This window comes from Pelmatolapia mariae, linkage group LG3_W (assembly GCF_036321145.2).
Source record: "Pelmatolapia mariae isolate MD_Pm_ZW linkage group LG3_W, Pm_UMD_F_2, whole genome shotgun sequence".
Classification (NCBI taxonomy): Eukaryota; Metazoa; Chordata; class Actinopteri; order Cichliformes; family Cichlidae; genus Pelmatolapia; species Pelmatolapia mariae.
In genome coordinates, this window is record NC_086229.1 from 15239645 (window position 1) to 15253313 (window position 13669).

At 41.6% G+C, this 13669-nt stretch overlaps 1 protein-coding gene across 1 annotated transcript; it reads right to left on the reverse strand.

The window, feature by feature from the left end:
* Positions 1 to 2188: 2188 nt before the first annotated feature.
* On the reverse strand, positions 2189 to 4256 carry LOC134615991 (nuclear factor 7, ovary-like). The gene has a single exon (XM_063460736.1). It carries the CDS (start codon positions 4187 to 4189, stop codon positions 2804 to 2806), a length of 1386 nt encoding a protein of 461 aa, XP_063316806.1. The 5' UTR covers positions 4190 to 4256; the 3' UTR covers positions 2189 to 2803.
* Positions 4257 to 13669: the final 9413 nt, after the last annotated feature.

Below are 13669 nucleotides of genomic sequence, written 5' to 3' on the forward strand. Positions count from 1 at the left end.
CCAACTCCAGGCCTCGGTGTTCGGTGTCCTGCAGGTTTTAGATGTTTCCTTGAATCAATGCAGTTGATTTAAATGGCGATTCATTGATGTGCACCTGCTTTAACGCTGGTTTTGTCCTCTAATATCGTCTCCTCCTCCTCCTCCTCGTTGATGTACAGATTTGGGATCCAGGTCACTGCGAGTCCACATCACTGTGGAGTTGTCAGGTATAAAACCTGAGAACAGACAGGGCAGCTGGACAGACCTTTCCCCCTCATTCACCTCCACCACCACAGCCAGAGCATGCTGGGAAACTGAGGACACACAAAGAGAAACTCAAGTCAAATACATGTTGTGGTTTTGACTCAATGTTAAAATGATGGAATACAAGTAGCATCATTTCTGTTTTTATTTTTTTATGACCCAAACTTCATTAGATTTTAATTTTAAAAAAAGAACAAAAGAAGAAGATAACAGGATGGATATTCTCAGTTACAACAACACAACAAAATTGATAATCAATGTGTATTTCCATCAGAAAAAAACCAAAACCAAAACCAAAAAAAACAAGCCCAACAACACAAAACACAGCCTAAATACACACTGATGCCAATATTTCGCATAGACCCAATTACAGCTATCCTATTTAGTCCGACACCTTAACTACTTTAGCCGGATACGTCACTGACCTGTATGTAAAAAGTAGTTAGCCCACTTATCATTATAATCGTCCTAAAAGTGAAACTTTTCTAAATAAAAGTTTCACTTTTAGAGCCCTGACCAGCATCCTGCAGCATCTGGAGCAGCTGTGTGGTGCTGTCATGGCAATAAGGATCAAAATCTGTGGGGATGTTTCCAGCAGGGGTTATAACCTGCAGTTAGCAAGGTGTGCCTAATAAAGTGGCAGTGTTTATGTCACAGTGCAGCACCATCAGAAAACGGTGGTTTACATCTCTGTTACAGGAAACCTGAAGAGTTAAAACACAAGAGAAGAAAATCTAAACGTTACACAAAGAACCTAAAAGAACTAAACTTCATAAAAACTTCACAAATGATGCTTTAAATGAAAAATAAATCCCTGTAAATAATTCAACAGGTCACATATTAGAACCACCTTAACTAAAACTCTGTAGCCGCTCACTGTGGTTTGTCCCAGCAGCTCTTAGGAAACAAACTGCTAACTTCAGTGTTAGCACACACTGTTAGTAAACTATGCAACACAGAATTCAGGTTTCAGTTGTGTTAAGTTGTGAAGTTGTGATGAAAGTTTTCTTACTGACACAGGTAGGATGGTCAGGCGTCCTCTGTTCCTGCACCGTTCATGAACTGTCACTTATAAAATGCTGCCAAACATCAACTACACTCAATAACTAAACGTGTGCAGGTTAAAGTGATGGACGCCCAGATCTGCACTCCAAATAAAAACAGACTAAAGGTGTTTCCTTCACAAACAAAGACAATATTTACAAAGATCTCACAGGTAAACTGTGAGCGATCACAGCAGCATCTCATCCTGACTAACAGCTTTTAGATGCAGGGAGAGCGTCGTGGTTCAGAGGTGCTTCAGCAGATGATGAAGGCCTTTCTGTTGCATTGTGTTGTGCTGTGGATGCCATGATGGTTGACTGGGTCTGGTTCTACTGAACTCACAAACACTTCTGAGGTATTTACACCTGAAGCCTCATTTAATGTGAGTCAGAAACAAACGGCTCACCTGTGATTAATGGATGTTTCCCTGCATTTATATTTGCACACAGTTTATTTCTTACAGCAGGAAAACTGAACAGAATGTATGTAAGAGGTTAGAGTGAGGATGACGTCACTTAATACAGAAAATCCATGTTTGTCTGTTTTGATGATGAAGGACTTCTTTAGCTCTGTAAACAGCTACACTTGAGAGGACAGAGGTGATTTCATGGATCAATAACAATGTGTTTATCAGCTTTCATCATCGCAGTGCAGACATGACGTCAGATCTATCAAAGTGAAGGCCGTCTCTCTGATGACGTGACAGAGTCGTTCTGTCCAATAAAGGATCTCAGATCAGCTGCTGCCATCTTGTGGCCACAGTTGGTTACTGTCTCTGAAAGTTGTCTCATGTTTCCTGTTGTCCTGTTAACAAAGGCTGGAGCTCATCATGCTGAGAGGAGAGCAGCATTTTTTGGCTCTTCACACATGTTCATTATATTCTGATGATCCTGGATGGAGACAAACTACAGATAAGTGTGTTCAGCCCAACTAGTTTATCTCATTACAGCAGTTTGATGTTTCCCTTTGAATCCCCCTGAAGATACTGACAGTGAAGCACGTACATAATACTCCAGCCTTTCAACTCTGAGCTTATTTAGTTCTATTAATACACTGAAATCTCATTTGTGTCATGAAGAAAGTCTTTAATCAAACAGAATTCAAAGATCAGAAACATTTCATATATGGAGTTAAACATGAATCATTGTTTCAACAATATATTTATTGTTGTCATAAACAGACAAGAAGACAACAACAAACTGCTCCTCCCATTCAACACATGTCAGTCCATATCCCAGCAAACTGAATCATCTCCATTTACACACATCAAATAGAAACATGAATCACTTGTAATGATTAGAAACTTGATAGAATTTCAAATCTAGTTTGGGGAGTCATTCAGTGAGAAACAGTGAAATGATTTTCCATGTGAAAAGGTGGACAGCAGAAACAGAAAGAAACAGTGAGAACTAAAAGAGAAACAAAGAGCTTTGGAACAACGAGGCAGCAGGAGGACAGCTGCAGTTTAACAGCTTCAATTCACTGACAGGAAACAACATTAGAAACATCATCATCCTCAACTCATCTGCTCCACTGACACCTTCAACGGACACACCTTCACTTTACCATCAGTGTTAATATATGGAAACACCCTGTGAGTGAAAGTGTGTGTGAAGGTGTGTATGTGTGTGTTAGTATCAGGATCAGAGAACGACAGCTTTCCTCTGTTCCAGTCCAGATTCACTCTGATCCTCTGGAGCTTCTTCTCTACTGAGAGAGCAGTGAATCCAGCTGATGGTGAGTGTGCTGAGTATTTATCTTGAGAGAACCATATTGACCATAATCCAGACAGTATGCTTCCCTTCCTCTGCACAGACTCTTCTAACACACCCAAGAACCACCGTGTACTGTCTCCAACTTCAACATCCCAACTGTGAGTCCTTGAGTTAAAGCCCTCAGAGCCCAGGACAGAGCAGATTAATCCATCAAACCTCTCTGGATTATCAGGAAGCTGCTGCCTCTCTCCTCCTCTCACACTGGTCAGATCTTCAGACAGGATGAGTTCTGGATGAGCAGTGTTTGGGTCCAGAATGAGAGGAGTGTAGGAGACCATGTCCTTCATGTTGTTCCAGATGTTGAAGGTCAGGTTGCCCAGGTGTTTGGCCTGGTCTATCAGAGCTCCTGAGGGCAGCTGTGGATCATCCAGCAGGGGGCAGCGCTGGACTCTTTCCACTGCAGCCTTGTAGTTGTGCAGGAATGAGACGTCTTCAGCTCTCAGCTCCTCCTCTGTGGCTCTGACTGTGTCTGAAAGAGCTGCTATCTCTCTGCTCAGAGCCTCCATCTTCTCCTTCATCATCCCACTCTTCTGCTCCTCTTCCTCCCTCAGTGCAGCCAGCCTGGCCTCCTCTTCCTCTGCTAGAAACTGGTGAAGCTTCTTAAACTGCTCCTTAATCTGCCTCTTTGTGTGTCGGGCCTGGACCTTAATGTGTTTTGCTGTTTGATCAAACTTCACTTGAACTCGTCTGTAAACCTTTAACTTCTTCTTTAAGGGCTCCAGAGTTTCCTGAAGTTCCTTCTTGTGTTGTTGTGCAGCTTCATCGATGGGTCTGAATCTGTGCTTGGTGTGTTTTTCTGAGTCTCTGCAGATGTGACACACTGGCTGCTGATGGTCCAGACAGAAGAGTTTGAGTTTCTCAGAGTGCAGACTGCAGAGAGCCTCTGAAGCTCTCTGATCTCTCTCCTGTAAGAACGACTCACACAGGTTCTTTAAAGCCAGATTTAAAGGTGGTTCAAACTTTGAAGATCTTCTCTTACAAACTGGACACTCGTGTGTTGTTCTCTCTCTCCACCATCTCTTCAGACAGTCTTTACAGAAGCTGTGGCTACATGACAGAATAACAGGATCTCTGAAGACCTCCTGACAGACCGGACAGCAGAGATCCTCCTCTGATCTGGAAGCCATTGAGTCTGTGAGTGAAGCTGAAAACAGCAGACAGGAAGTACAGTCAGTCCTGGCTCCCCTCCCTCCTCTACTAACTTCACTGAAACTTCCTTTGAGTCGTGTTTTTGCTCAAACTCACATTCAGTGTGTGGAGCGTCAGCAGCTTGAAGCAGCAGTGTTGAAGTTTTCCACTTTTCTCTCCTGTAGCTGGACTCACTCAGAGGAAGCTGCTAGTTTGGTCTGAACTCAGTCTGATCGTCTGTGCGTCTCTCGTTACTGTGGACGAAGATCAGACAGTTTCCTGGTTTGTCACGTTTGAATGACGTGAGGGGAGGAGACAAATGTTGCTGTTTTACTTTAATCTAAGATGTGTTTCAATCCTGCCTGTAGCTCTAAAACTGTAAAACAGGTTTTGTGTCATTTCACCTCCACAGGTCACAACATGAAACCTTTCATGAAGTTTATAAAATAAAGTGTCACTCGGTGGTGCAGCTGTTTGTCAGCTTCTATTTTAGACTTTGTTCTGGTTCTTGTTCAGGTTCCCAGCAGTGGGAGTGTAATGCAGTCACACACACAGGTGGTGTTAAGGTGGATTCACTTTGTTACAGACAGTGGTGTTATTTCTTGTAACTAAGGGTGTGTTTCACTCCAAAGTTCAGACATTAACCTGCCAGAAGTTGTAAAAGTTACTAATAAAGAGCTTTTATCTCATTTCACATGCAGGTCAGAGCATGAAAGCTGTGATGCAGCAGTTTGAGAAAAATTGCTGCTGATATAAAATATTTTTTTGTTCTTTTACAAAATATATAAAAGAGCAGAAAGAAAAGAAATAAGTGTAAAGAGTGCAGCAAAATGCATGTTTTAGTGTGAGTTGGTTGATCTGATCTGGTTGTGTAAAAGTCACTGCATGACACTGAGTGTTACTTTTGTGTTACTGACACTCATCTCTGACTCAGAGAAACGATTTCTCCCCTGTGATGTTCACACAGTGGTGAGTTACATGTGTGTGGAATTTTTACTCTTTTATAGAATTAAAGTTTTGCTTTTCTCTTACTTTCTTTTTTCTGTTATTTACTAAAAAATCTCTCAAAGAAATAATGAATTCTCCACACGTGTTTGAAGGTTGCATGCAAATATCATGTGATCTAAAAGTCAAATATCTGCTGATGGAGCAAAACAAGGCCAGATGTTCAGCAGCTGTATTGCTGCATGACATCAGCCCACAGCAGCAGAGACCGTGGAGCCAACATGTGAGAAACAAAGCAACACGCTGAACATCTGAACCACAGCAGGAAGTGCGACTCTTTGTAGACCTGTGGACAGGAAACACACAGCAGGTCCTGATCAGTAACAGGGTCCAAATACAAACATGTGTTTATCAGCATCTGTATATATGAGCACACAGAGACCTCAGCTGGACACACACTTCAGTCCTCCATCAAACACAACACACCTACACACTGTTTCCACCAGCTGCAGCACAGTCCAGTCTTTACAGTCAGGGAGGGCTTTTAATTTGAAAGGCACCACACAGGAAGTTTCAGAGGAACCGAAGAAGAACCAAAGGATGGTCTGTGATGTTAAGGTTAGTGTGATCAGCATCAGCTGGAAATATGAAACATGTCAAACATGTGAGGAAGAAGCAGCAGCAGCTCACACGTTTACCACAACCACACACAGTCCTCTGAGAGCAGCGTGGCCTCCATCTTTGAAACACACAAACTCAAACACACAAACTCACTGTTTGATTATTGATTGATTGATTTTCAGAGATAACTAATTAAAATTTATTTATTAAGCACTTTTCACAGCGGACACAAAGCGCTTCACACAAAAGGCTCAAATAAACATGAACATTAAGTGGAAAAAAAGATTCAATAAGACAGTAAAATAAACAGGTAGTTTTAAAATAAATAAATAATAATTCAATAAAATGTTTGTCATTATAAAGCCTGTAAAACAGAAACATTTGAACATCTTTTTTAAAGAATCCACAGAGTGGACTAAACGTAGTTGTGGAGGCAGACTGTTCCACAGCCTTGGTGCCACAGACTGAAAGGCTCTGTCACACTTAGTCTTTAGTCGTGTACAGGGAACAACTAACACATCATGAGTCTGTGAACGGAGACAACAAGCAGCATATATTTTGTAAGAAGTTGAGATAAATAATCTAGGACGTGATCATTTAGTGTTCTGTGTGTTAAAACAAGAATTTTGAAACAAATCCTGAAATTTATTGGGAGCCAATATAAAGAAGATTAAATAGCAGTAATGTGAGCTCGCTTGTTAGAACATGTTAGTCGTCTGGCTGCAGCATTTTGTATAACTTGGAGGTGAGAACGACATGATGTGTCCAGGCTGGTAAACAGGACATTACAATAATCTAAACACGATGACACAAATGTATGAACAGTTTTTTCCAGTTCAGCCGAGGAGACCATATGTCACAGTTAGAAATGTTCCTTAAATGAAAGAAACAGGAACGAGACAGATTTTATATGTGAGTTGAAGCCCAGAGAAGAATCAAATATTCCACCAAGATTTTGAATGTTGGACTTAAAGTTGAACAAAAAGAAGCAAGAACCAATTTTATATTTGTAGTCCATGAGGAGCTATGATCACGGTCTCAGTCTTGTTGGTGTTTAAGACAAAGTATTTGCTACAGAGTGAATCAGTCCCCTGATTTAAGCAGTGGACTAGGGTGGATAGCCTATTGAGCTGATGAGGCTGAATGTCAATGGCATAGAAATGATAAGAAATGTTATTAAAAGACTGAATAATGCCATCCGAGGGGGCGGTGTGGCAGCAATTTTTCACACCAGCCTATTAATCAATGAAAGACCAAGACAGACTTTTAATTCATTTGAAAGCCTGATGCTTAGCCTCGTCCACCCCAGCTGTAAAACTCAGAAACCAGTCTTACTTGTTATCATCTATCGTCCACCTGGGCCTTACACAGAGTTTCTCTCTGATTTCTCAGACTTTTTATCTGATTTAGTGCTCAGCTCAGATAAAATAATTATTGTGGGTGATTTTAACATCCATGTAGATGCTAAAAATGACAGCCTCAACATGGCATTTAATCTGTTATTAGACTCAATTGGTTTCTCTCAGAATGTAAAAGAACCCACCCACCACTTTAATCACACTCTAGATCTTGTTTTAACATATGGCATAGAAACTGAACATTTAACAGTGTTTCCTGAAAACCCTCTGCTGTCTGATCATTTCCTGATAACATTTACATTTACAATAATTGATTACACAGCAGTGGAGAGTAGACTTTATCACAGTAGATGTCTTTCTGAAAGTGCTGTAACTAAGTTTAAGAGTATAATCCACCCACTGTTATCATCTTCAATGCCCTGTACCAACATAGAGCAGAGCAGCTATCTGAACGTTACTCCAACAGAGGTCGATTATCTTGTTAATAATTTTACCTCCTCACTACGTACGACTCTGGATACTGTAGCTCCTGTGAAAACTAAGGCCTCAAATCCGAAGTACCTGACTCCGTGGTATAATTCTCAAACACGTAGCCTAAAGCAGATAACTCGTAAGCTGGAGAGGAAATGGCGTGTCACAAATTTAGAGGATCATCATTTAGCCTGGAGAAATAGTTTGCTGCTTTATAAGAAAGCCCTCTGCAAAGCCAGAACATCTTACTATTCGTCACTGATTGAAGAAAATAAGAACAACCCCAGGTTTCTCTTCAGCACTGTAGCCAGGCTGACAAACAGTCAGAGCTCTACTGAGCCAACAATCCCTTTAACGTTAACTAGTAATGACTTCATGAACTTCTTCACAAATAAAATTTTTATCATTAGAGAAAAAATTACCAATAATCATCCCACAGATGTAATATTATCTACAGCTACTTTTAGTACCATTGATGTTAAGTTAGACTCTTTTTCTCCAATTGATCTTTCTGAGTTAACTTCAAAAATTACTTCCTCCAAACCATCAACGTGTCTTTTAGACCCCATTCCTACAAAACTGCTCAAAGAAGTCCTGCCATTAATTAATTCTTCAATCTTAAATATGATCAACCTATCTCTAATAATCGGCTATGTACCACAGGCCTTCAAGGTGGCTGTAGTTAAACCTTTACTTAAAAAGCATCTGTAGACCCAGCTGTCTTAGCTAATTATAGGCCAATCTCCAACCTTCCTTTCGTATCAACCATCCTTGAAAGTTGTCAAACAGCTAACAGATCATCTGCAGAGGAATGGCTTATTTGAAGAGTTTCAGTCAGGTTTCAGAGCTCATCACAGCACAGAAACAGCTTTAGTGAAGGTTACAAATGATCTTCTTATGGCCTCTGACAGTGGACTCATCTCTGTGCTTGTCCTGCTAGACCTCAGTGAGATTCCCATGATGCATTGAGTTTTTCCTTTCCAGTCACCTTTCTCACTCACTATGTGTTAATATATATTTAAGATATATGTTGTGAAGGAATAATATAAGAACTGCCTTGAATACTGAAAAAAACAGTATTTGTCACCTGTCCTCATTACATCTTAAAATGAAACATATTGAATACAATCCTAAAGAAATGTTGGGTTTTGTGCATTTTGTGGTGACTGCATTTCCGCTCTATGCATTGCATAAATCTTTAAGTCTTGAATCTTGAATATTTCCACAGAAACCTATAATAATTTTGTTAAATATACACTTTAGTCATGTCCCTGGGTTTTCACCCAGTCCTGTTACCCTAACATATTATCCCGTGTAAAAAATGTGGAACATTGCAGAAGTCACATGCACAACAGGAAGTTGCATAAGGTGAATCTTTTAAAAGCCATGCAAAGACCAAAAGTACGTTTTCTCATTTATTTGATATTTTAACTATGGCTGAATATCAACATACAGCCCCATTACCTTAATTATATCTTAGTTGTTATTTGATTATTTTAAAAATACAATGTTGGGGAAAATCATTAGATTGTGCTCAATGTCCTCATACTAGCAAGGATGCCATGTGGCTATATTGCAAACTGTATGCTAAAAACTCACTGCTATTACTTTCAGTCCTGTTACTCATATAAAGAGTAGACTGAGTACCAGTTACAGGAGTGAGTAGAGTCAATGGATTAAATGATTTATTAATGTGAATATTTGTTGATTTTACTCCATTTACCTGAATTTTTAAGTTGTACAGTTGAAATTACTCGAGTTGTTGAGATTTATGTTCAGTTTCGTGATATAAATAAATACTGATATGAAGTCAATGCAAAGGTGGAGAAAGACATCCCATAATATCAAGGAAAGAAAAGAAACTGAACTGCACCTTGTTACCCCTCGAGACTTATTGGGACACATATATGTGCAAAATGCATGACAATCTGGGTTGTTGTGCAGAAGCTTCACCACTTGAAAGTGATGACTGTCGATCTGGATGATCTTGTGAAAGCCATCACACAGAAAACAAACTGCATGTACGGAGAATGTTCTGAGTGCAAGGATCTCTCTTCCCAGTCTCCATCCAGTACAATGCAGAGAGTCAAGTGACTTATCTCCAGCAGGCAGTAGTGGATTAGGAGCACAAGGATGACCCCAGTGGCAAAACATCCAAAGTAACAATCAAAAAAGAGACGAGGCTTGAAAGCACATGAAGACTTGATTCATGTTGACCTCTGAAAATGAGCTCTGAAAATATAGCACAGAGATACAAGCAGTCCACTTCAGAACATCACACCAGCACACAGATGTGCTTTATATACATACATCCTCCCATCCAACGTCCTTCTGCACAGTGTCCCCATCAAGAAATATTTTAAAGTTAGCGATGGCTGTTGTAAAGTAATACAGCGTGCACTCGGATGATAGAGACCGATTGATAATAGAGGAGTGAGACGTCTGTGAGAGATCCTCAAAAAGAAATTTGGAGGAACAGTATGCTTTGGGCAGAAGGAAGTGTGCATATGAGAAACTATGTCCTGGAGATGGAAACCAAATCAAAATCAGATAACAGGGTTGGCTGAGAGACTTGGAAAGGTGATAGTTCCAGGTTTGAACTCTGATCTTATACTGCTGATGCCACCGGCAAAAGAATTACAAATATTTTCACAATAATCAGATAACATGGCAGGAAAATCACAATGAGCAGGAGTAAGAGGTCAGGAACTTCATAACCCTGTGCTTATTATTGCTAATCAAGCTAACCGTATTAGAGGTGTTTTTTACCTATTTTTTTGTGTCTGAAGTTAGTCTTTGTCCTTGCCAGGTCATTTGTCTCTGTCCTCTGTCATTTCCTTGTCTTTTATTATCCCTGTGCACTGTTGGATTCCTGATTTGTTCATTTGCTTAGATTCAGTGACTGTGGAAACTTTATATCCCTCATTTATAATTATCAGACTTTACATGTTATAAATAACATATTTATTGCAGATTAACTGTTAAGAATAGGGAACATATAACTGGATGAAATTCACAGTAAGTGCAGTTGTTTGCATTTTTTTTTCATTCTTTTCTTCAAACCAGCGTGGCACAGTACAGACATCTTCATGTTTACTATGAAAACACACACAGACCTGGGGACAGCCAATGGAGAGGAAGCAGGCAAGGGGGTAGGAAGGATGTCAGGAAATAAATTAGGACAAATAAAACAGAATAAATAAATATAAATACACTCACACACAGTAACAGCCAGCTGTCTGTACCAAAGATCAAACTCTATTGCCCTGATCTCTGACATGATTAAGTTTGAAACCTTGAACTGTTTTTTATGTTTTGTTTTTTGTTTGTTTCTAAATCAGGAGTCTAAAATGTACAGTGTCTAAAATGCAAAGCCTGATCCTCACATTGTTTTATACTAATAATATTTCATCTATATCATAGATATATATATCTCAGTGCATCTGCCCAGATAGCAGCAACACCGAACTCAAAAGTATGATAGGGTACTGTAATGGAACAGCAAACTGGGTCTTTATTGGATTCCACTTGCACAGCAGGATGAATCCAGAAGACACAAGGATGACAGATTCAGGCCAGACCAGGCCTGCAACTGATCCAGATATCTAACTCTTACTATTAACAGTAAAACATATTTGCTGTCAGAGAGCCATTGGTGAAGGCTGATGTTACTTAAATCTACCAATTGTTGTACTGGGGAAGGACCAAAGCTCCATACAAACTAAAGAAGAACTTTATACAATACAAAATGAAGCTCAACATTGCAAAAATGACATTATAAAAATAAAAGAAAAACAGTTAAACAACTCCTTGGTGGCAGAGCCCCTGGTGTTGATGAGGTCCGCCCCGAGTTGCTGAAGGCTCTGGACGTTGTAGGGCTGTCCTGGTTGACACGCCTCTACAATGTTGCGTGGAGATCAGGGGCAGTACCCCTGGACTGGCAGACCGGGGTGGTGGTCCCCATCTTTAAGAAGGGAGACCGGAGGGTGTGTTCCAACTACAGGGGGATCACACTCCTCAGCCTCCCTGGGAAAGTCTATGCCAGGGTGCTGGAAAGGAGAGTTCGTCCGTTAGTCGAACCTCGGATACAGGAGGAACAATGCGGTTTTCGTCCTGGTCGCGGAACACTGGACCAGCTCTTTATCCTCTCAAGGATACTTGAGGGTGCATGGGAGTTTGCCCAACCAGTCTACATGTGTTTTGTGGACTTGGAGAAGGCATTCGACCGTGTCTCTCGGGGTGTCCTGTGGGAGGTGTTGCGGGAGTATGGGGTGTGTGGCCCATTGCTACGGGCCATTCGATCCCTATACAACCGTTGCAAGAGTTTGGTTCGCATTGCCGGCAATAAGTCGGACTCGTTCCCGGTGGGTGATGGGCTCCGCCAGGGCTGCCCTTTGTCACCGGTTCTGTTCATAATTTTTATGGACAGGATTTCTAGGCGCAGCCAAGTGGCGGAGGGCTTTCACTTCGGTGGCCTCAGAATCTCATCTCTGCTTTTTGCGGATGATGTGGTTCTGTTGGCTTCATCAGGTGAGGGCCTCCAGCTCGCACTGGAGCGGTTCGCAGCCGAGTGTGAAGCAGCGGGAATGAGGATCAGCACCTCCAAATCTGAGGCCATGGTTCTCAGCCGGAAAAGGGTGGAGTGCCCACTCCGGGTCGGGGATGAGTTCCTGCCCCAAGTGGAGGAGTTCAAGTATCTCGGGGTCTTGCTCGCGAGTGATGGGAGAAGGGAGCCGGAGATCGACAGACGGATTGGTGCTGCGGCTGCAGTGATGCGGAGGCTGCACTGGTCCGTCGTGGTGAAGAGGGAGCTGAGTGTAAAAGCGAAGCTCTCAATTTACCGGTCGATCTACGTCCCTACCCTCACCTATGGCCACGAGCTGTGGGTAGTGACCGAAAGAACGAGATCCCGGATACAAGCGGCAGAAATGAGCTTCCTCCGAAGGGTGGCTGGCCTCTCCCTTAGAGATAGGGTGAGAAGTTCGGCCATCCGGGAGGGGCTCAGAGTAGAGCCGCTGCTCCTCCACATCGAAAGGAGCCAGTTGAGGTGGTTCGGGCATCTGACAAGGATGCCTCCTGGGTGAGGTGTTCCGGGCATGTCCCACCGGGAGGAGGCCCCGGGGCAGACCCAGCTACCAAGACTAGAAACTGGGACAAAATTAAAATAAATAAATACAAAAGCAAAACTCAAAAATGGTACAAGACCCAGTATGACCAGTACGAAGACAAAAGACATACAAACAACACATCATATGGAAGTAAAGTAAAATCACTGGTCTGCTTTGTGTGAGACTGGAGAGATTAATATTACAATGATGGTTATTGATTGACAGATTGCTTTACTTCAAACATGTAAATAAAATGGAAAATAAACAATTAAAAAAAACTGACATAAATGCAGTGTTTCATTCAGTTACCACGGTGACATAACAGGTAAAAAGAGTGACAGTTTTCTGTATCTGAGAACTCTGACTTTAAGGACACCTGCAAACCCATTAATCTGACTTTGTACTTATACCATTCTGGTCATGTGATCATGTGGTTTGTAGGAACACTCCTCTTCCTCAGAGGATCCACCTGTGCTTCCTCTCCTCTCTCCTCCACCTGTTACAGTGAGGGAACGTCCTCCATGATGGAGGAGCTGCTGGAAAGTGCTGAGAGTTTCCTCCAGAGTGAGACCTCTGTCACAGTTCAGAGGATCTACGGCAGCAGAGACCTTCATGGACACTAAAAGTCTCAAACACACAACAACAACATCACACTGACTCCACTCTGACATCACTGATCAATAATCAAAGAACACACAGATCAAACTGATTGATCAGCCATCAGAGGAGTCGGATCAATGGAGCTGCTTCTGTTCCTGATGTCCCCTGTTTGATCCTGGACCTGAACTCTCCCTGCAGAGGAGACACAACACAGTCAGACAATGAAGTCGATCATTTCTAGTCAAAGCACCTCTAAAAACTGAAACACTGAAGTGATATTTTATTCACATCAGAATTACATGTGAGAAGAAAATGTACAACCTCATTGTTCCAGACTGTCAGAATCAAAGAGCATCACTGACTCACACTGGAATGT

Excerpts from the sequence above, each read along its gene's own strand:
- LOC134615991 (XM_063460736.1), bottom strand. The coding sequence starts at position 4,189 with ATGGCTTCCAGATCAGAGGAGGATCTCTGCTGTCCGGTCTGTCAGGAG.